The 24,868-nt window shown below is 34.9% G+C and overlaps 1 protein-coding gene across 2 annotated transcripts in view; it reads right to left on the bottom strand.

Moving 5' to 3' along the window:
* The window catches only part of Atg10 (autophagy related 10), a 289,841-nt gene that overhangs the window by 80,752 nt on the left and 184,221 nt on the right, over window positions 1–24,868 (bottom strand). For both annotated transcript variants that reach the window (XM_026394549.2, XM_077800481.1), the window contains one exon: window positions 10,746–10,843. In XM_026394549.2, the coding sequence (XP_026250334.1) occupies window positions 10,746–10,843 (98 nt within the window). The remainder of the gene's footprint in view (window positions 1–10,745; window positions 10,844–24,868) is intronic.

The following is a 24,868-nucleotide window of genomic DNA, read 5'->3' as shown; positions in this document are numbered from 1 at the left end:
AAAGTATTTAAATACTGGGAAAAAAGATGTCTGTAATGTAAATTAAAAACACCAAGTGCAGATTATGATTCATTTATGTGTATATTTATACATAATATATGAATATTATATATGTGTGTAAAATACACACATGCATAAATTCTGGAAAGCTGTGTCTAAAAAGTTAACAATGGTAAATTTAAAAAAATTTTTATTTTAGTTATATATGACAATAGAATATATTTTGACATATCATACATACATGGAGTATATCTTCTCATTTTTGTGGTTGTACATGATGTGGCATTACACTGGTCTTGTATTCATGTATGAACATAGGAAAGTTATGTCCAGTTTATTCGACTGTGGAAGTATGAGTAATTTTATTTTCTTCTTCATGGTATTTTGAATTTCATTAAGAATATTCCATATATATTACTTTTTTGATCAGGCAAAAATAATAATGGTTGTAAAAAAAAAGTCTAGCCTAGACAATGCCACTTTTGAGGATAGTTCAAGATATGTACTGATATTTATGCTTTCCGATTCATGTAGTATGCCTAAGCTCTTTCTTTGTCTCTTGTATCAACAGAATAGGCAAATTCAAATGCCTTCTGAAAACAGGGAAATTAATTAAGTAAAACAGAATATGATGCAATAGGAAGGGGAGGTGACCATGATTAACTGTAGCGCATGTACCCAGTCTAAAGGTATTCAAATTCAGAAATATTTCAAAACACTAAAATACACCTGGAGGTTGACTTTGAACAATAGTCTGGCACTATTTCCAATTTAAAGGTATACACCCAGAGCACATTACTGTAGCTCTTTCCTACAACTGCGATTGAACATCACCCCTCCCATCTATGGTTTAAGTGGTATCTATAAATGAGGCCATTTTTAATATTTATAAAGTGATCTACCTAGAATTTCATATAATAAATTCATTACCTGACTTTTAGTTTCATTAGACTTTTAGTTTCATTAGACTTGTTTGCTTCCTTATGTAACAGAATAAAGCAATGCAATCAATTGGCTTTCCTTTTTATTTGCTTTGTGAAGCTCAGAAACTTCCCTTAGCCTAGGTTTTCTGTTAAAACTGTCTTTTCCTCTCCATTGCTTAGTTTTTATTCACTTTCTCTAATGGTTTGTGGTGTATTTATGCATTATTAGAGAGCGGTGAGGGAGAGAACAACTTGAAATATTTTTAAAATTTAGATTGGCAGAAAGAAGTAGCCCTGAATTGATAAACTGAAAAAAATAATATCAGCATATAGCAAAGTTATTGCAATGACTTGTATAAATAAGTACATGATATGCTTTGGTATTATCATTATTTATTGGCCAATGTTTTGATGATGATAATGTAGACAAAAAATGTAGTAAGAGGAATTTAGTAGGTGATGTGGAAAAGAGTCAGGGAAATGGTGAAAAAAGAAGCTCAAGGGGATAGGAAGTAGGATTTCAAAAAATGTTCAATAAATGCATGATAGAATACCTGTGTACAGCAAAAAAATTCTATTCAAAATAAGATAAAACAGACAGGATCTTTCTTAGGAAGCATATCCTCCTTACAGGGTATTCAAAACATACATGTATCAGCAGAGCCTGTATTCCTTTTCCCTCCAGGTCCTGAGCCTGCCTTCCCACACCCCCAGCCTTCCCTGCCTGCCTCAAGCTCATGCTTTACTGCCTAGCCACCATTAACCTCTTTCTCAAAATCTGGAAATTAGAATATAAATATTCCTCAAACTTGAAGTTTGGGAACTAGGATGTTTATTAAAAATTAAAAATTGATGGTAGGTAATTATAAAAATGAAATGTGCTAAGATGAGTAATATTAAAATTAATTATTAAATATTTTAAATGGTATTTTATTTTTATATTTATAAGCTGGTTCTTTTTTAGGAATAGAAACTCTAAGGATCAATGAAATGCTATTAAATTATTTCAATAAGGCCTTTGTACAAATTCAAAGCATATACTGGGTCAAAAGTGTAACTTTGATGGTAAAAAGCTAAGTCATATTCTGCTCAACCAGATACACATACAACAAAGAATATTAACCAGTCTCTTGTTTTTACTGTTTACTCTCATTAAAATGGAATAAAGCAACATACCTTAAAAATTATTTTAATAAGACAAGAGTCAATGAAACATCTCCGTTTTAATTTAGATTAATTTGAATACTTAATTAGTAGTTAGTGTTCAGAACCTTCAGAAAGTAAAAGTTAAGTAAGAAAATAATGTTACACCAATGCCTAAATAGTGCTAGTATGTAGTTAAAACTTTTCATAAACATTCTAGGATATAGAGCATTTTCCCCCAGTACTGAGGACTGGACCTCAGGGACACTCTACCACTGAACTACACCTCCAGCCCTTTTATTTTGAGATAGGTTCTTGCTACCTTGCCAGACTGGCCTTCAACTCACCACCCCCCTGCTTCTCAGCCTCCTAAGTAGCTTGGGATTATAGGCATGTGCCACTGTGCCTGGCTCATATATTTCTTAATGTAAGGAAAGTCTAAGGCACAAACAAAATTCATAACAATGTGTTTTTTCCTCAAACAAGAAAAGTATAATGGAGTGTGAACAACAGTGGACATTTGTGAAATGATAAAAGAATGAATGTGGAGGTGAAGTACTCTGATGACATATGATAACTCAATAAATATTAAAAGTCACAATGCACATATAGAGTGACAATCTAAAAATAATTTCTAGTAGAGACAGAGAAAAATAATACTGTCATTATTACTCAAAGATACCAAAGTAAGTGAGAATACAATAATGGGAGCATATTTTACCCTATTAAGATAAGAAAGTATGGAGAATGACTAAGAACTGTGGAAACATTGGGAGGTTTCCACAAAAAATCCTGCAAGATGGATACATTATTGTGGTGCCATAAACTTGCCTACTAAAGTGATTTTGAATGTCCAGGCTAATAGCTAGAAACTCAGATTCAACAAATTTATCACAAATTCCAATGAAAACAATCCCAGGATGTCTGCAGTCCCATTTAAATAAAACTTCACCATGAAAGAAGGCAGTAATGGAGCTGGCAGTGATTTTGAAGCAGCAGCAGCAATCCATAAAGACTTCTTAATTTCTTGTCATTTAAGAATTAAACCACTTCCAGTTCACACAGATCCTACCAGGTGCACTAAATTGATGTCATTATGAGCCATCAGGAAATACCCACCGAGACCTATACCAACACTGAGAAGTTTTGTTAAACAGCTGTGTGTTTTAATTGATTTGTATTATTTAAAATAGGAGCAGTTAAAAGTCAGTTATCGGATGTTGTGTAAAAGAGATGCCTAAAGACTCCAGGGAGACTGAGTTCAGAAGAAAGCCAATCACTGGAACTTCACTCGAGCACTTAAGATTATTACTAGAGGAAGCACAATTAAATCATCAGTTTATCAGGGATCATTATAAATCACCAGGCAACATATCAAGCTTCATTATTTAAGAATGCTTAACCAGTGACTTCCTGCATCACTAAGAGTCAAAAGCAATCTATTCACCAAAAGGTATCTAAAGAGCTTGGTGGTGGTGGTGTGTGTGTGTGTGTGTGTGTGTGTGTGTGTGTGTGTTGTGTTTTGTTAGATACTTTTTTACCCTGAGAAATTTGTCATGGAAAGAAAGTGAAACTCAACTGAAATTATCATACTTTTGCATGTGTTGGGCATGCAAAAGTCTTCAAAATGAAGTCAGTGGTATTCGAGAAATGCAAAATGTAACTCCCTACAAATATTTAACTTGGTTCCCGCATACTACTTGAATGGTGAGACCAAATGAGGAAAGTAATCAGTGAGTTTCTTTTCAATTTTATCCACCCAGCCCCATTCATTTACTTGTACTCACCTACCCCCAAAATGTGGAATTACAAAACAAAGTATCTCAAAATTTAAAGCATGCCATTCAGGTGTTAGAAAGAACACATTAAGAAGGAAATAAAACATAGATTGAGTTTTATACACAACTTTCCCCTCTTAGGGCTGGAAAGCAAAGCAGGGTGTTGGAAAGAAGGCAATTTTGAAAAGGTTGTTCTCTAAGAGGGATGAGTGTGTATGTATGTGTACATATATTCATGAGTAAGGATACATGTGTGTATAGAATGATGCAACACTAGAATCTTTTCTGGTTTGAGAATTAGAGAACAGAGAGGATATGGGTCTGGTTCATGAGTTTCAGAGTTGGCAAGTCACATTAGTATACGTAGTCAACTTATGCATAGTAGAAATGGCAGCAAGACTTGTTTGGGCATGAGAGAACTAAAATCCTGTGATGAAGCAGAAAAGGGTGGGATGTAGCAGGGTAGACTTATTAATTAGAGTAGGCACAGTGCCTAGTGTTTACCATACCTTTAGAAATCCATGTGAATGTTTTAATTGCTTTTAAAAATAAAAGAAACTTGTAAGTCATAAAATATTTTAGTAACATGAACATAATCATCTTTATAGTTATAAATATAATTTTCATATTTTTGTGGAGAAGGGAGGTTGCTATGATATGGGTATGATTTGAGTGTGTCCCCCAAAAGTTCATATGCTGGAAGCTTGGTCCCCAGTACAGCAGTGTTTAAGTGTGACCTTTCAGAGGGGGGGCCTAGTGGAAGGCGATTAGGTCATTGGGGGTGATGCCCTCAGGAGGGATTAATGTAGTTCTAAAGGGACTCCAGTTAGTTCCCCTGGGAGTAAACTAGAAATAACAAAGCTGCTCCTTGAATTCTTCTGGTTTCCTATATGGCCATGTGATCTACCATGCATATGAAAATTACCTTTCCCGTGATGCAACCAGAGGGCCCCTTACCAGAGGCTGAAGAGATAAAACTGCCCAATCTTGGACTTTCAGACTCCAAAACTGTAACTCAAATAAGCCTCTTTAAAATAAATAAATAAAGTACTCGGGTGCAGATATATTGTTCTAGCAACACAAAATAGACAAACACAGGATGCATGAAGGCAAATATGCCCAAGTCCAAAAAAGTCAGGATAAGGTCCTGGAAAATACAAAACTTTGATGAAAGAGTGAAGGTAAGATAGGAGAAGAAAGAGAAGCAGCATAGAGCTGAAAGAGAGAACTTGAGGTAGACGCATTTGGCTAAGGATCAAGGGTTTAATATCAATTCCAGAATAAAAGGCAAGGATGGGTCAAATCCTAAATTTGTCCTAGTTTAATCATAAATGGTTGAAAAGAATCACTGAAGTGTTTACCTGGAAATAATAATAATTCTGATTATGAAAATTACATCATATGTTGATTGTTTATTATGTCCTAAATAATGTTCAAAATGTTTTACATCAAAATGTTTCATTCATTTTTCCTACAATGCTGCAGATGCCACCATCATCTCTAATGGAAAAATGAACTAAAACACAGGAATTCTTCATAATTTACCACAAGTCATGCAGCCTAAGTGCTGATCCTCAGAGTCAAGTCCATCTGCCTGTCTCCAGCACTCATAGAAGGGCTCTACCAGTTCCCAAAGCCATCAAAGATACACATGTTATCAACATGACCTAAGAGCCAACTTAAAGAAAAGGTCAATTATCAAATGAAGCAAACTGAACATAAATACAGATAATCACTATAATGATCTGAAATGTGTAAAACATTCGTAAAGATTAATTTTTAAAAAATTCTCAGTCACCTCTGGAGGTGGCTAGAGAACCAATTCATTATCTAGAAAGCTAGAGCATAAAGGGAAAGAATCAAGCATTCATATTTTCTTTCTTATACAAAACATACCTCAGATAACAAAGCTGATGGGAGAAACTTTGTCATTACAGAAGTGGTCCAACTAATAAATAATGAATGAGAACATTAAAACATCATTGGTTTACAATGAATAACCTTTGAATGAATTAATAAATATAGACAATAATCATCAGTGACTGCTAACATGGCCGAAATAAACAGTAATAACTAAAGATTATGTGCTTCCTTTTGGGAGTAGCCAGAAACACCTATGAAGGATTCTTCTCATGACAACAACAAAGAACAAAAATGTAATGCACTCCACTATTGTCATTTATGTAAGAAATTTAAAAAAAAACACCTAAGTTTTATCCAGTTTTAAGATTTGACTACCAGTTTCTAGTACATGTAAGGAGGAACATACTAAGCATCACACAGACATAATTGGAAAACAAAATCTAGTCTGCAAAACACAACAGGACAAGCAAACTTCAATAAAGAATTATCAGGAAGAGAGAGAGGGAGAAATAAGAATTTATATAGATTTGAAAACTCACAAGAGATATTAACCATTTAAATGTGTAGACCTTATTTGGATCTTTATTCAAACAAACTGTAAAAAATATATACACTAGGGAAATTTAAACAGTAATTGCTTAGTTAATGATATTAAGAAATTATCTGCAATTTTAATTTTAATTGTGATGATAGAATTGCACTTGCATTTTTAAGACTTCTTACCATTTTATAAATTAAACTTTTCTGAGATAACTGAAGATTCATATTCAATTGAAAAAAAAATTATACAAAGAGATCCCTTATAACTTTTACCCAGTTTCCCTCAATAATAACAAATTGTATAACTATAGTATCTTACAACAATCAAGATACTGACACTGATTCCACGAATATACAGAATATTTCCATCACCATAGGTTCCACATTTTATCTTTTAAAGCTACACTCACATCCCCTCTCTAGCACCTGGCAACCCCTAATCTGTTCTCTAGTCTATGATTTTATCATTTTGAAAATATAGAAAAGGAATGATACACTATGCAACCTTTTAGGATTACTTTTTTTGCACTCAGCATCATTTTCTGGAGATTCATCCAGGTTGTTAAGTGTATCAATAGATGGTTCCTTTCAAGTGCTTAGTAGCATTCCATGACAAAGGTGTGCTACAGTCTGTTTAAACATCCATTCACTGAAGGACACCTGGGTTGTTTCCATTTTGGGCTATTGTAAATTGAACTGTTATAAGCACTCATGTAAAGCCCTTATCTTACTTAAATATTTATGAATGAACTAAAATTTGATGTCTAGAATTTTCTTTTAAACAAAACTTCCAGACTTGGTAAGACATGAATGTAGTTCAGTGGTAGAGTGGGCTCAGCATGTTTGAGGATCTGGACTCAACCCCCAGCAGCAAAGTCAAGAAATAAATAAGACCATCATGAGCTTCTTATCTTCTTATCTCTACTTTTGTATGTTTGAGTTTTTCCAAAATAAAAGTTTTTAAAAAGAAGAAGAATTACTTATTTGGCCACTACACACCCACATAAGCACACACATCTTCAAACAAAATTGAAGATAGGCCTTTTTTATCTGGTGACTTAGCCCATGCCAAGTTCAAAGTAATGCTTTGCCTAAAACACAGAATTCACACCTTTCAGTAATGGTTACTGTAACAGTCACTCTCTAAAGACAAATCCAATCTAGGACTACAGGGCTGAGATAATAGGTAGTCCATAAGGTTGGACAAAGGCAGGTGAGTAATCATCATAATCAAATGTATGAGATTCATGAGTGGCTTGTCTTCAAACGAGAGGGTTCATGTCTGACATGAGCAGGCCTATATCATCAAGACCAATGCTGAGAGAACAGAAGTGTGATTACTAAAGATGAAGAGCAACAAACCATATGAGCACAGTCAGACCTGAAAATGAAGTAAAATGCATTTTGTATTATGCAAAGGCTGCTTTTGTTTTTAAGCCACTCTAGAGGACAGGATATCGTTATCATGTTCAGTCTGCAAGCTAATGATTCTTTAGCATATTTCTGCAAAACGATGGCTACTCTTCAATGCCACCAATATTCTATTAGCTTATTTCCCTCTATGGCTGCATTATACCCTCCATTTCAGTCCCACTGAGGACACCTTGTTTTTCTCCACATGAGGTCTTACACAAATGAAGTCCCACTATTCCAAAGAACTCAGGCAAATAAAAAGACATAATACCATCCAATAACCAACTGAGATTAAAAACCAAGACCTTCAAAGGAAATATATATGACAACTTTCAAATGCCAAATAGTGCAATAGCTACCAATGAGTTTCCCTTGATTGGTCTTTAAAGCATGGACATGTATTATGTTGAGCAACTCTAGAGCTTAAATAAAGTTGTTTTTTTAATTACAAGTGGCATACAAATCCACAGATCAAACTCCAATAAGACAAATTATAAATGATCATCTAAATTTTAGAGTTGTCACTTTGTTATATTGAATAATCATCCTATTAAGTGAGCTCCAGCCTTGATAGAAATAGTAATGTCTGGGGAATTATATTGGCCAAATTGTATTGTTATGTTATGTGCATATATGAATACCTAACAACAAATTTCACCATTATGTTCAACTGTAATGCACTAATTAAAACGTGAGGAAAAAGAAATAGTAATGCTAACTTACACACATATCTTCAAACAAAAATGAAGGTATTTCTTTTTTACTAGTACTATAAATAGGAAAACAAAAATGATCCGGCCAGGTGCAGTAGCCTATAATCCTAGTGGCTCCAGAGGCTGGAGCAGGAGGATTGCGAGTTCAAAGCCAGCCTCAGCAACTTAACCAGGTACTTAGCAACTCAGCAAAGACCCTGTCTCTAAATAAAATATTACAAAAGAGCTGGGGATGTGGCTCAATGGTTCAGTATCCCTGTGTTCAATCCTCAGTACCAAAAAAAAGAAAAAAAAACTACTCAAATGTTTATAAACTAAAATACATTAGTCAATTCTATTATTTTATTTGGTTAGTTTAACATCTCAGGGATTCTATCAATGTAGAGAAATCTACTAGCAACATCAGATGAGGAAATTAAGGAAATAGAGTTGAATTCAAAATCTTGTTCCTGCGTCATGATTCTGAACAAAGGCATGTGGAATTAAAATGCAAAACTACATAGACCACCAGGAATTGCACTGTAGACTGGCATTGAGGAGATTAATAATAGGGCTACTAGTGAGAGGAAAAAGGAAAGGAATTGGGCTGGGGAGCACACTGACTGGGAAGGAGCTGAGAAAAAGGCTAAAGTTAATTTACATGTGTATATTGGATACGCTCTTCCTCTATTTTTTTTTGTCATCTTTCTTTACTCTTAACAACTAAATATTTCCGGGGTCCTGTGGATTTTGACTCTACAGTATAGATTTTTGGACAGTGTGTAGTCACTGACAAAACAGGAAGTTGAAACTCTAAGCATTCACCTTGACATACTTACTTCAAGGTTAATGTAAAGTAGTTTGCATAAAGTAAGATGTCCTTGCCAAAAATTTTTAGGGCTGCTTTGCTTATATATTACATTATCATTCTTCATAGCAACCACATATGCCTGGTCTACAGAACTTGGATTTCAGAGGGAGTCATTTTTGTGAGCTTCAGTAGTTTCAGAGAGAGAGGAACTTACGAGAGAATAGGTAGGAAAAAGAGCATAGAAGGAAAGCATTAAACCTGAAAGAATTCCAAGAACAAACTGCAAAATGGGTACAGAGAATGAATAGCCATGTTTGGCAGAAGCTGTGTAGAGTGGATAAACAGAAGAAAAACGTACAGGGCAGGTGAGAACCTGCAAGTGACAGTCACTAAAGCCCAGGCAAGGCATTTACACTACATCCCATAGGACCCTGGGGAGCTGCTGCAGGCTTGAGCATGAGTGAGACAAGAGCAAGAGTAGTTAAGACGTGACAAATGGTAAGAAGTAGAGAAGAAAGGCACAGAAAACCAGAGGCCGGAGGCTTTACTAATCATTCCAGGTGAGGTCAGAGGGTGATAGTGGGAGGAAAAGGAAAAAATTTAACCTAAGGGGCAGTGTGAAACATACTTAAAGCTAGTTTTGTCCTCAATTAAAACCTAGAGAATGGCCACTTGCAGTCATTGCTAAAGAACTGCTTATGAGATGCTAAGGATTCTTAACATTGATTGGGAGGTAAACTGCCATTATTATGATCAAATACATAAGAGGGCATGAAATTCTAATGGCTCATAAAATCACTTTTAAAGGAAGCTTTCATTAAGCTTAACAGAGACTTAGAAAAAAATAGATGTTTGATTTAAGTAAAAATAATTTTTAAGAAGACCATGATTGGTTGCAAGGTGATGAGTATTTTTAAATTTCTAAAATAATTACTGCTGATTTTAGCAAGGCAGTAATAATGACTTAAATGATTGACAGATCTATTTTGTCTACTTTTGCAAATACATTTATATATCTCTTTTTGCAGATCTATTTTTCTACTTTTGAAAATCACTATTGCCAACCTATTATTAATCAAAAGTTCACTATTTTGCAAATGCACCTATGAGTAAAACTGTGAAACACAGACAACACAATTTAAAGCAGCCACTTCTCAGTGTATGTGCCAACTTACTTTCTATTTTCATTTATGGGATACACTGTTGTTGAGCACCTACTATATGATAAGTATTTTGCTGATGTTAGATGTACAATGAAAAGTAAAATAGAAAAACAAACATAGCCTGAACATAAATGAGCTCACAAAATAATGGAAAAGATAGATATTGAATACTTTTTAAAAAATCATCCAAATATGTAATTCAAAACTGTGATAAGAAGCATGAAGGAAAATTATAGGGTGTTATGAAATCTTATAATAGAGAGTCTAAACCAAGTCTGAGTCTGAGAAGGTATTTTTAAGGAAACTGTCTTTGAACTGAAATCTGGATGTGGAAGAGTAAAATAGGGAAAGGAGTAGGTAAGAGAAAAGATGAGCATAGAGAAATAATTACATATAATAAAATGAAAATATTCTCTAACCTGTTGAGTAATAGTGTCCCATGGTCCCTGTAGCAGCCTCGTCTGATAGCACTCGTGGACTCCTTCCCATATGTCCTTCAGGGCTAACGGTCTCCCATCTGTGAAGGTGAATGGCAAGACTGTTAATGATTCATATAACACAGTGGTGCTTGGTGCTGATCTAAAAGTACTAGAAGTGTACCAAGACTTTTAAAAAATATATTTACTAGGTTATACCTTACTTACTTATCAAAAACATCCTGTATGAATTATTGTTTTCTTCCTGAGAAACATTTTAACATTCAAACTTTTCTCCTTTGTATCAGCCTAGCAGTTAAATTTTCTGCCCACTCTTGCCTCCAGGAATTTTATGAAATAAACAAAAGCCAAATGTGTTTTAGAGAGAAATGATAGATATGAAGCATAGGCAATGGACCAGGTATACAGGCTCCCATATTCACAAGGGCTCACTAAGAAATATGTCAAACCTTGATACTTCCTCTGTTCCTTAAAACAAAGACACAGTACTCATGTCTCTTTAAATTTCACTCTCCTGTTGATTATGTGCAATGTCCATGTCACTCAGCTGGATATCATGGAGATCAAGGAGAAGGAAAATATATAATTTCTCCTAGTAAGGAGCCTACCATCTACCAGGGAAACTATAACAAACTATGAATAATTTAAAATACTAGGGAGAGAGAGAGATAGCTGCCAGAGGAAAAATTCAGTTCTCTGAGAGTCCAGAGAGGGAGACATTAGCACCCAGTGGCTGCACTGGGTGGAGATAGGGACTGTCGAGGATGGAGTGACATGAGAAGGGTTTGGCATGAAGAGATTGGTAAAAAGCATCAGTGAACAATAATCCTCCTTTTAATTCTTCAGGCAGTTTTACTTAACCATCCATATTCAGTAACAACCCAAATAATATATTTTGTGAAGATCACTATGGCACTTATACTATATGAAAGATGAGTAAAGAGGAGAAATATATACTGTTATGGTTTAGATATTTGGTGTTTCCCAAAAGCTCATGTGTGAGACAATGCAAGAAGGTCTAGAGGAGGTTGAGAGCCTTAATCCAATCAGCGAATTAATACCCTGATAGGGATTAACTGAGTGGAAACTGAAGACAGGTAGGGTGTGGCTGGTGACTGGGTCAACAGGAGAATGTCTTGGGTATGTATTTTGTATCTGGTGAGTGAGGTTTCTCTCTCTGCTGCCTGATCACCATGTGAGCTGCTTCCCTCAGCCATACTCTTCTGCCATGATGTTCAGCCTCACCTTGAGCCCCAAGGAATGGAACAGCTGCCTATGGATGGAGACCTCTGAAACCATGAACCCCCAAATAAACTTTTCCTCCTCTAAAATTATTCTTGTCAGGTCTCTTAGTCACAGCAGTGAAAACGCTGACTAAAATACATACTTAAGTTCAAAAAAGCAGAAAGAGGGAGTTATGTAGAGACTTTCAAAACACATACTCCTGGAAAGAAGGAATCTAAATGCTAGAACTTAGTACTACTTGGCCCATTCAGAGCTATCGAGTCCTCAAGGCTTGTGGAAGTGTGCATTATTACTTAAAGAGAATACCTTATATACTGAATTATTAGAAGTGCTTGGTCATCAAGTGCAACAAAACTCAGTGAAATAATCTACCCTAAATCTTCAAAAAACTAAAAAGCATCATGGTATTCAGACTTACAAAGTATAAGTAAAAAGGAAGGGTGTTGGAGAAATTTGCTACATTTGGAGTTCAGGCTGTTTAAACACTCATGTTTGTAATTACTCTCTGTGAGACTGTAAGTTATTTTGTTTTTAACTTTACCTGTAAAATGAAGATAATAATTCTTTTCAAATTTTGTTCTCATGAGGCTTACATTAGTGAATATACCCAGGACTATGTTGGATGTACAATGAGAATTCAAAAATATTAGGTAACTCCTTCTAGCCCCAACTCCACTGTGCCAGCAATTCTCAAAGGGAAAAGATTAATTTCTGGACTGTTATTTCTTAGAATGTTCCGAAGTTTCTACATCATGCACATTGTCTTTGATATAGTAATATACTAATAGCATAAGTAGGGCATTTCTCATGTTTGACCTGAAAAGTTGAACTTTTCCTCAACCTTTATTTTCAATAAATAGCAATAGAATATTTTGATACATTTTCAATAAGTATCTTCATCTTGGCATTTATCTGGCGGCAGGAGACCATTATCTTGTGATAAATAGTTTTATTCCATTGACATTTCCATGTCTGTAAAATGAACGAGATTTATTCATCCAATTAACATTTGAATGTCATGTTTAGCTACAAGTAAAAAACAAGCTGCCTTCAGTATCTGTGTTATATTGTTTTCTGAACACATTTACAGAGTAGGGCCAAACTCTGCTCTTAAGCAGTACACATCTTCAAAATATGCACACGTGTGCAAGCTTTTGTGTGTGTGTGTGTGTGTGTGTGTGTGTGTGTGATGTGTGTTGATGTTGAAAATACAATCTGAGATACTTCAGAGTCAAACAGCAAACTAAATAATCAAATTACAAAAAGATGACATGATTTTAAAATAATTTTTACAATGTCAAAGAGGAACTCAAGTAGTGGGATAATAAAAGGTCAGGGCTGGTATAATTACTAATTTTATAAACAAGGCAACCAAGGTCTTGGGAAACACATATCTGTAGAATTAAGCAGTCAGTTCATGACTGAGCCAAAGTCAGCATCCAGGTTTCAGGACTCACAACCTAGTGCTCTTCCTGCTATTCCATGCTGCCTCCAAGAGCAGAGATACTGCATATGCTTTATAAATACTGAAAAGTAACAAATAAAAGAATGCCCTTCTTAATGTTTTTCCTCTAAGAAAAAGCCGTGTAGACCTAGAGAAGAATATTTGGTTTAATATCTGGTAATCAGTAATGATTTTAATTTTATTCCTTAAAATATTTCAGCCAATATTTGAAGTACATGGTTTGGATGTTACCACTGTCAAAACCCTGAATATTCTGCTGGAAACATTCATACAAAATGCAGTAATAAGTGCAGAAATCCAGAACAAATGTCATGGAATTTTTACCAGATTTGATACTAGAATTGAGAGTATATACCGTAAATTTCCAGACAACACCAAATCTAGAGGGGAAGAAAATGAATTCCTTAGAATACAGGAATTAACCACTCTAGTCAACCTAGAGTAACAGTCACAAAAATTAAAAAAATTCAAAACATAAAAACTGAATGTTTTACTTACATCACAAAAAATACATATTATTAAAATGATTTAGAATTTCTATGGTTTTAACTTTTCTGGTTTTTTAAAAGCCAATACCACATTAATAGTTATTTAGGCTCTTTCTATATCATTTGATAAAAACAGAATGACTAATATAAATGTATTTCTCCTGTCCTTGATTTTAACTTAATTTAAAAAGTTATAGTATGGAGGCTGGGGGTAGCCCTGAGTGGTACAGTATGTGTGTAGCATGCACAAGACCCTGAAATTAATCCCCATCATTCCCAAAAATTGTATTAAAAATGTTCTTAATAATGAAAAAAATCACCACAACCCTCCCTCCCCTGCCACATATACACACACTGACACCTGATAATGCCTTTTCTCTGTTTTGCACACAATGCTACTAAATCAGAAAACCGGGAGTTACTCTACATTCCTCTTTCTCAACCTCATGTCTCATAATGAAAAATAGGGTCTATTACTACTTATAAATTTCTCTGGATCTGTGCTCTCCATTCCATTCCCACTGCACCAGAGTTCTAGTTCAAGACTCCAACAATCGCCTTTGTCATCTCCTACAGTCTCCAGGGCTTGGTTCCTGCCCTTGTTGGTTTCAAACATAAATATTATAAATATCCTGCTCTGGTAAACACCATTCCTTAGTTTTACTTCTCTCATAGTATAAACTCCAAGCAACACCATGGCCCCTGTTGCTGTCTCTGCCGTTCTTCACTATGAATCAGTCCTTAGGCAAGGTGGAGATTCCATCCCACCTCTCACTCACACAAACCAGTCAATCCTTCACCCTGTTGCTTTTCTCACTGCAAGTATCACTCTCTGAAATCATCTTACTTATTTATACCTTCATCTTTTCCTGCCTTTCCCAAGTAGCATGCAAGTTCTATGAAGGCAGATCTTGATTATTCTAGTTCCTGCATATATCCACCACCTGAATCAGGGTCTGGCACAGAGTAAGTGGTCAATAAAGATTGACTAAATTGATTAAATCAGTGGTATTGGTGCAGGTTTATATACATCTTCATATTCAGTATTGTGACATAAACATTTCCCACACTGGATAAAAGGAATAATTATGATTTTACAGGTTATGTGATATTGTACTATGATGATACACTGCAATTTACTTAAGTATTCCTCTGCTGTTGGTTACTTGAGTTATTACCAGTTTTGAAATGGTACCTGGCACAAAGGAGTCATGAACTAAGCCAAAGCAATTTTTCATCTTTTCAATTATTTTCTTTTGATAAATTCAGGAGAAGGGAATTACTAAGTCAAAATGAAAAATAACTTTTAATTCAAGACAGAAGAACTAGTATCTTGCCACATCAAGATTCTCCCTCATGTAATGAGATAAGGAGTTAATTTTAGAAACAGATATTTATATAATTTGGCACCTAATATATGCCAAGCATTTATTCTAAGCCTCTGTGATACATCAGGAAGCAAAACAATGTTTTTTTGTGAATTCTTGTAGGGGGCGGAGGGGGTTAATGGTGTGATGATAAACAATGAATATAAGTGAGTGAATTGCAAAGCATGTTAAAAAGTGTGGTGTGGACTATTGTAAAAAAGAAAAAGGAGAGTAGACCAAGGAGTACTGGCCAGGGGTGGGTTTGTGATTTTAGATCAGCTGTGAGCAAACACTGGGAGGCATTAGCTCTGAAGATTCCTGAATAAAAGAGGGAAGAGGAAAGAGAGGAGAGTGAACCAGTAGCAAGGCTACCACAGGATAGACTCAGGGAATCCCTTTCAGGGCATTAAAGACATCATTTTTTTTTTTTTAAGAAAAGGCTATATGTAATTCACATATGTATAATTCACCAATTTAGAGTGCACAGCTCAATGGTAAGTCTCAGAGTTTTGTAACTTTCAACTTAATCAAATTTAGAACATTTTATCACCTGAAAAGAGAGACCCCCCAAATTCATTAGCAGTCATCCTCATAATGCCTACATCTGTCCAGTTCTAGGAAACCACTAATTTACTTTCTGTTGGAGTGGAATTGATGGGTCCTAAGGCAACTCTGTATTTAGCCTTTTGAGGAATTACCAGACTGTTTCACAAAATGGTTTCACTGTTTAACATCTCATCAGCAGTATATGAAGGTTCTAATTTTGCTACATTCTTTCCAATATTTGGTATTGCTTTGTCTTTTCATTATGGTCATCCTAGTAGGTGTGAAATGGTAGCTCATTGTGATTTTTGATTTGCATTTTCCCTTATTATATGTGACACTGAGCATACTTTCATGGCACTATGTTCTTTGGATATATGTCTATCCAGATCTTTTTGCCCTGTTTTTAAACAGGGTTATTTGTCTTGCTATTAAGGCGTAAGAGCTTTTTATGTATTCTACATACAAGTCCCTTATCAGATATATTTACTCTCAAATTATCCATTTCTGTGGGATGTCATTTCACTTTGTTGGTGTCCTTTGAGGCACAAAAGATTTAATTTTGATGAAATCCAACTTATCTATTTTTTATCTTTGTTTGCTTGTGTATTTGATGTCATTTCTAATACATATCTAGATCTATTACAAGATTATGAAGATTCACTCCTATATTTTCTTTTAAAAGAATGTTGGCTTTTGAAACAAGGAGACATTGCAGGGTTTTCAGCAGAGCCATAGCATCCCCTGACTTAAATTTGATAAGAGTCACATTCTGTATCTCCTTCAAACATTTGAACTAAATGAAACAAAAATGTTCATTCACCTTTCTTGGACACATCATTGTATGATATTATTTTTTTTTTTTTTGTTCCTTATGCATTATTTGGGAGTCTCTTCCACCTTCAGTGTAGACTTCATGTGGGCAGGAACCTTGACTGTTTGGTTCCCTGCTCTATTCCCAGCATCTAGACCAGTGTGTGCAATGCTGGAACTATAAGATAGTACAAAATGAGAAGAAGGACTTGTACCACAGCAAGTCACAGCCATGAACGAGCCCAGGTTATGAGGATACAGAAGTCAGGAGTACCCAGTGGAAACTAGCTTGCAGAGAGGAGTGCGCTATAGCAAGAAAAGCAGCCACAAGTGGCCAGGAAAGCATCTGCCTCAGTAGAGTCCCTGGCTGACCTCCCAAAGAAGCATGGTGAAGCTTGATTTAGGGGGTAACTTTGCTTCACAATAAACCCCATATTCATGTTAACCCAATTTTCAGAAACAACTAGAAAAAAGTTGCAAACACAATTGAGTATAAGATATAAAGGCTATTCTGACTGGGACAATTCTGACAGTTATGACTTCCTTGACTAGACTCTCCAGATTGTGGTAACCAGTTTCCTAAATTCAACCCTCTTAGGAAAAATGAGGAAGGTCAATAAGCAATTATAATCCCCTTATCAAAATACATGATCCTTGTATTTGAAACTGAGTGGTTGTTGATTGAGTATATTATGTCTTCTATAACTTGAATAGTTCTCAAGGGCTGCTGCAAAGTCTCTTCGGTGCCTCCTGAGACTCTTCTGTTTGGCACCCCTGCCAGAGCATGGTAGGCCTGGTGGGGCTGTAAGGAACAGAATTTAAATGCTTAAAACAAACATATCAGGACTTAAATATTTATAAGACCACTGTTCTTTGAAATAGTCACCTAGGGAGGTTAACTGACTATTCAACAAATTCAACAAATATTTATTCCAACAATGCTGTAATGTTGTCAGTGGAACTGCTCCTTTGGAAGTGTCTTCAGAGCCAGGCATGGTACTAATTACTTTGTAGTCACAAAATAGGTTTGAATAATAATTTTAAAAAGTATACACATTAGGGCTGGGGTTGTGGCTCAGTGGAGGAGTGCTTGCCTAGCACAGGTGAGCCACTGGGTTGGATCATCAGTACCACATAAAAAATAAAATAAAGATATTGTATCCATCTACAACTAATTTTTTTAAAGTATACCCATTATATTCCCTATATTTTGCTCCAACTGATTTTTCTGTCTCGAAACAAATTCCCCTTTAACGGATAACTATCTGCTGACTTTTAGTCATAAGGATTAGAAGTTTCAAAATCTGTAATTTCCAAAATGTGTTGAGTTGTAGCCCTGTGATTTGGGAAAAGTCTGTAATTTGCTTTTCCCCTGCTTTATGAACCTCTTGTTTCCAATGACCATTTACACTATAAAAAGTCTGGGTAAATACAGCTTTTTCCCTTTGACAATAATGACTTAAAGGAGTATAATGTGGGTTCTCTTTCCTCAGCCTTCATCACTAGTTTTCTTAGTCATAATTCACACCTTCATGATCAAAGGTAGACAAAAGTTAGTACTAAGATTATTTTTACATAATCAGAAATATTTTCAAGACCCTTACATGTATTACTGACACCTCAAATGTATTCAAATACGATTGTAACTCTAATTATTTCAAGAACAAAATGCAACCTTCAGAAATCCCATTGAAACCACTTTGCCAAACATGCCATGAACCACATCACAGAAAAAAAAAAAGCTTAAATGGGACAGAAACTTGAAATATTTTATATATACCTATTTACTGACAAAAATTGAAGAACAAAAAAATTAAAATATGGCTATAAATAAATACTTGGTTAAGTGCATAAAACACATTATTATGTACCTACATGTTCAAAGTATCTCCATCAGAAGCCATAATCCTCTTTTAAGGTCTATTTTTTTTTTCTGTCTGGCCTCAGTCAGAGAAGACATAAATATACTCAATCAACAACCACTCAGTTTCAAATACAAGATACTCAGTAGTACTAATCTTAACATGTTTAGTTAATGAGAAATCTCATTAATCATAACATCAAGGCCAAGAAGCTCAGTAAAATCCCTCAAATACTTGAACAATTAAAGTATAAAACAAAATAATTTCAGTGGAAATCCACAAAATGAGCATAGTAAATTGAAGTCATTTATTTAAAAAGTGTTTGTTGAATGCCTACTATATGCTGGTTACCCGGAATGATAATACATATTTAAGATAAAGTAATGCTCTGTCAGCAACCTAAAATGTCAATGACAAAGAGGAAGAGACATTGAGCAAAAATTGGAATAGAATAATTAAAAAGTACAATCTTTAGCAACTGCCAGTAGCATTTAATTTAACATTTTCATATAAAATCTCTCAATTGAATAATAACCTACATGTCAAGTAATCTATATATTACTCAAAATGTGCAGCTTCCTAAATTAAATTTCTCAGGGCTATTAGTTTTCATGAATCCAATAATGACATGAGATATTTCACTAACACTACCTAACTCTAGTGCAAGCACACTGAAGTTACCTTCATCCTTCTTGTGCATGGTTTCACTAAAAATTCTTAACTACCAAAATGAAGTTTAGAATGAATATAAATTATTCATAGTAAGTTTAAGAATAATGTTCTGGATGTGGTCACTGGAAATAAAAAGGAAAGTGTATATTTTTCATAATGAAATATGCCATTGTTCAACAGATTGTCTTCAACAGAGCCTTGAAGGATATAAAAATTCATGTCATACTCCACAATGAGGCAGAGAGGATGCTTCACCAAAGGAGAAAATTCATTTTTGCTTCAGTGAGAAAATTATATTGTGATATGAAATGAGTATAATTGTTCATGTACATTCATATCAGCTACTATGCTGGCTAATTCTATAATTTTATTTATCTCTACAAATATTTTAATACTTTGTATCTTTATTCACTTTAGGAACTCTAAGCCAAAATTCCATAAGTATAGATTATGGCAACTTCTTTTTACTTATATACAACATCAATTACTTAATTTAACTTACATGTTTCTTAAATTTCACTTAATTATTTGAATGAGTGTCATGCAGAAAAAAATTAGCTATAGAGTTTGAGTCCCAACTCCATGGTTTTCTATAATAAATCATTGAACCTCTCTGAGCACTCAGTTTTGGTGTTAGTGCATGAAGACAAAAACAGTTCTGACCTTCAATGTTATTGTAAGGATCAAGACACAAAATGCAGCTGGCAGGACTGAAAGCTGGCAGTGCCAAGCCCACTTCATAATATTAGTGACAATCCTAGAATTCTGTGAGATAGGTATTATTTTTGTCTTAAATATTTTTTCACTTGATGGGAGACAATAAACAGAAAATTTCAATTCCTTATGCAAGGCTATACAAATAGTAAGCAGCAGAGCTAGAAATCAAAACCAAGGCTTCCTAGCTCCAGATCCTGTATTTTCCACCGCTATTCTTATGTTTCTATACACAGGAACACTTTGTAAACTGTGAAGTGATGCACACATTAGTTGTGCTTTTTTGTTGCCACTAATAATGGTCTCCATCAATCTGGCTAACCTAGGAGTATCTAGAATGTTGCCTTCCTCGTTTTCTCCCTAGACCTGCACTGCTTTCCCCACATCATTGCATGAACAAATCCCATGTCCAGCCAAGTCCTTTCTAGTTTTTGTTTGTTTGTTTGTTTTGTTGTTTGTTTGTTATTGTTGTTTGGTAGCAAGGATTGAACCCAGGGGGACTTGACCACTGAGCCACATCCCCACCCCCCTTTTTAAAATATATTTTTAAAATTTAGAGACAGGGTCTCACTGAATTACTTAGGGCCTCACTAAGTTGCTGAGGCTGGCTTTGAACTCATGATCCTCCTGCCTCAGCCTCCTGAACCACTGGGATTACAGGAGTGCTCCCTGGTGCCCAGTTTATCCAAGGCCTTTCTTGATCACTCCAGCTCAAGATCATCTCAAAACTTTGAGTCTTGGTGTCACTTTTTACCTCTCTTATGGTCCCTAACATATTCTACTTCTTAAAGTGAATTTCAGTCCTGTCTTACTTCCCTAAGTAGACAGTCAGCTCTTGGAGGGCATCAACCATCTCTGAGAGCCTTTATTCATCTTTGCATTTAAGAAAGATCTTCATACCTTGTGCATAAATATTTTCAAATATATGGAGAGATGAAAGTACATGATTTCTAGAGCAAATGGCACAATTCTTGCTAGGAATAAAGACTGAATAATCATGATTTTAAAATTCATTGATTCAATGTTTTGCGATAACAACAACAAAAAACCCCTCATACTTAATGTAAATTCATAGTATTAAGCAGCTGCAGATAAGATAGTGGATATCTGATTCTCAGTATCCAAACATAATTCCAAACTGAGAGAGGAATTACAAAATAAGTGTAAATCAGAGTTCCATTTCCCACCACTAAAGCCAAAGGGAGTTGGAGATTCTCTCATTCTACCTTTCTATCTTCACTTGACTCTATGATCTATCTCTAAGTCCTTTTCTGTTTTTCATGATCAGGTTTAATTATTTGCAACCAAGTATACTTAGCTAATACAGCCTAAATAGATGGTTTAAAAGTCTTGCTTGGTAACTATTTTCAAAATTATCAACTCAAATGTTTAATATATTTGCCTAGTAATTTTGAGTAGAAAAATAAATGTAAGATGGTTTCTAATTACATAAGAAATTTTTACATATGTTTTATTTTTCATGAGGCACATTCAACAGCACATAAATAAGCAATTATAAGTCATCTTAAACTGTCTATACACTGTGTTAAATTCATAATAGGGCTGGGGATGTGGCTCAAGCGGTAGCGCGCTCGCCTGGCATGCGTACGGCCCAGGTTCGATCCTCAGCACCACATACAAACAAAGATGTTGTGTCCGCTGAGAAATAAAAAATAAATATTAAAAAAATTTCTCTCTCTCTCTCTCTCTCTCTCTTTAAAAAAAAGAGAAATTCATAATAATGAAAACAATGTGATAATCTCTAAATTAAATTAAATACTTAACCTAGTAGAGATACATATAAGACCTTCTTCAGGAATTGCTGAATTAGAAAATGTCCTAAGGAAAACAACACTGAGTCCATACAATACCTGAGACATCAACCATGAGATGCCATTATTGATCAGGGGCTCTGAGGACTAAAAGATCCAATAGAGATCTACAACATTAGGTCTGCTGGTTCTAAAACAGAGGATACTCATTTTCAATCATGTCCAAAGTGTTCTGAGGTTTTTATCTCAATCTCTCAGTTTAGTACCTCAGTTCTCAGCAATTTGGACTCTTGGCTTCCCTCAAACCTTGGCACCCCAGAACCTATTACTGGACCTATTACTCCTATACCAGTACTCAGACTATTTCACACCTAACCTGGTTGATCCCTTTCCATGGAAAATGCAACCTCTACCTTTTCAACATGGTACCTAAGGTGGGGACTTTAACTCTGCTTTAATAACTTAAAGCAAGGGGAAAAGCAATAAGCTAGGAAGAAATTGGGCTGTTTTTTTCCAGCTTATTTTAAAAAACAGTTAAATTTTGTGCTGTGTACACAGTAGGCACTCATACACATTTCAATGGATGTTTCAAACAGAGTTCATTTTGCCAAGAGTAAAAGCAAAGAGATGTTTTTCCTATTTGGAAGCACAATCACCTATCTAGGAAAGCTGAAATACAGTCTCTTACAGGCAAGAAAATAAGTTTACTTATCTTTTATTTCCTTTTTCAGGCATCTGGGTCTTTTTAAAATTTGTTCCTTTTTGTATACATGGTGGATTTTTTTATTATTTTTCAATATTTTTTTTAGTTGTATATGGACACAATATCTTTATTTTGTTTATTTATTTTTATGTGTTGCTGAGAATCCAATCCAGTACCCCATACGTGCAAGGCAAGTGCTCTACTGCTGAGCCACAACCCCAGGCCCTACATGGTGTTTTGTACTAACATGGGTTAGAATAAACCTTTAGATAATTCTGTCTCCAGTTTTTAATACTTCTTTTGTACATTAGCACATTATTAAACCACGGCTTGATTTTTTTAATGTGATTCTATTCCTATCATGTTCTAACTCAGTATCCTACTCTAATTCCCCTAATGTTTCCAACATGTACAAGGTTCAACAAATTATTCTCATTAAATTTTCTCTATTATTTGGACTTTTCAGTTTGAATTTATTTATATTAGTTAAATAACTTTTCATTATTTTTCGTAATAACTTTCACTGTTTGTTCTTCAAATCTCATTTAAATCCCCAGAATCTCTTTTTAATCCACCAAAATTCATATTCTAGCTCATTATTATGACTTTAGCTAGATTTATTAACTGTTTACATAAATATAAATGTAAATATTTGAACTAACTTTCTTTCTTTCTTTTTTTTTTTTTGTGGTATTGAAGCTCAAACCCAGAGCCTCACATATGGGAGGCAAACACTTCATCACTGAGCTGTACCCCCAGCCCAATTTATGAACTTTCTTAAAGATGCTTTAAAATCAAATGAGATTCTAAATTAAATTTTCTATCAAATTATTTTCCACTCTTTGTAATTAATAAACTGAACCAAAGTCCTTACCTCTCCAATCCACATTTTTTTCTAATTCAATAACCTGTCTTAATTCCTACTATCTTGTGAAATTTTCCCCTGAAAATATGAAATAGGTTCTTTACAGTTAATTTTCTTTAAGAGGGGTTATTATTTTAAAATTTAAGAATGCTGATGCTGGTTGTAGTGGCACACACCTGTAATTCCAGAGACTCGGGAGGCTAAAGCAAGAGAATTCCAAGTTCAAAGTCTGCTTCAGCAATTTAGCAAGATTATAAGTAACGTAGTGAGATCCCATCTCAAAAATGAAAAAATACAAAGGTCTGGGGATGTATTTCAGTGGTTAAGCACCTGTGGGTTAAATCCTCAATATAAAAAATTAATAATGCTAATGACAATAAGAAAGCACAAGTTCCTTTTCCTCAAATGTTATTCATTTATTCCTGTCTTAATTGTAATTTCTAGGAAATTTCCGCATCTAATCCAATTCATTTCAGCTCATTATTTTTCACATTTTTTTCAGATCCTCCAACCCTTCAATATAATTTGACCTGTACACGTTTTCAACCATTTCTTTTACAATTCATCTTGAGGGAACTCCTAATCCAAACAGCTCTCTCACTGTGCCCAGAATATGTCATGGTCTCTCTAGGTCCAACAATTCAGCAGTCACCCTGCTCCCCTTCTACAATGCTTTCCCGTCCTCTCCAGCAAAGCTAACCAGCACTCTAATGTTGTTGGACAGAGCTACTGATGCTTTATTTTTATTCTTCAACTTCTCCCAACCCCCACCTTTCTTCCTATCATTTTCTATGCATTTCATGTTCCAAAGAATGAACAACTCTTTTCCTCCTACTTGATGACTTCTACACCATTTAAATTCCAAACTTTCCATTATTCTCTATCTTCTTTCCTTTAAATTGGTTTGGTTCATACTGCCTTTAAGAAGGATTTATTCTGTGGCTATTTCTTTCACCCTATTTCTCCTTGAGCACCCTAAAACAAGCAAACAGGTCTTTCACATGAAATACCAGGTAAGATTTTTTAATTCTATACTCTGACTTTCTGGGCCTACAGTAAACAGACATTCAGTTGCTGAATGTAAGAAGTGTTTCCTTCTCTATTCACAAGCAGCCTTTCTGACTAATTAAAGAATGTGTCAAAACAGCTCCCCAGAAGAACCCATATGTCAGCCAAAGAATTAAATATTTTGAAAATGAGAAGAACTACTTGGTCCATTTCTCAATAGAGATTGAGAACAAAGGAAAAGAGACAGGGAAGAAATAAAACAGAATTGAAATGGAAATAAATTTAGAATTCTCTCATTATATTGTAAAGGAAAAATATTTAAGCCCAGGACTCTTGTTAAGCCATTATGTATATGCCTAAGATTTTTTTACTACCCTTCTACTGTTTTTTTTTTTTTAAGTTGTAGATGGGCACAACACCTTTATTTTATTTTTATGTGGTGCTGGGGATTGAATCCAATGCCTCATACTTGCTAGGCAAGTGCTCTACCACTGAGCTACAGCTCTAGCTCCTGCCATAAACTTTTGATAGAATCCAAGCCCCAAAGGCAAAATGGAATTTAAAAGGCCAAGGAATGATAAGAATGAT

Source organism: Urocitellus parryii, chromosome 1 (assembly GCF_045843805.1).
Source record: "Urocitellus parryii isolate mUroPar1 chromosome 1, mUroPar1.hap1, whole genome shotgun sequence".
Lineage (NCBI taxonomy): Eukaryota > Metazoa > Chordata > Mammalia > Rodentia > Sciuridae > Urocitellus > Urocitellus parryii.
The sequence above is the reverse complement of the archived record's forward strand: the minus strand, read 5'-3'. Positions and strand labels throughout refer to the sequence as shown.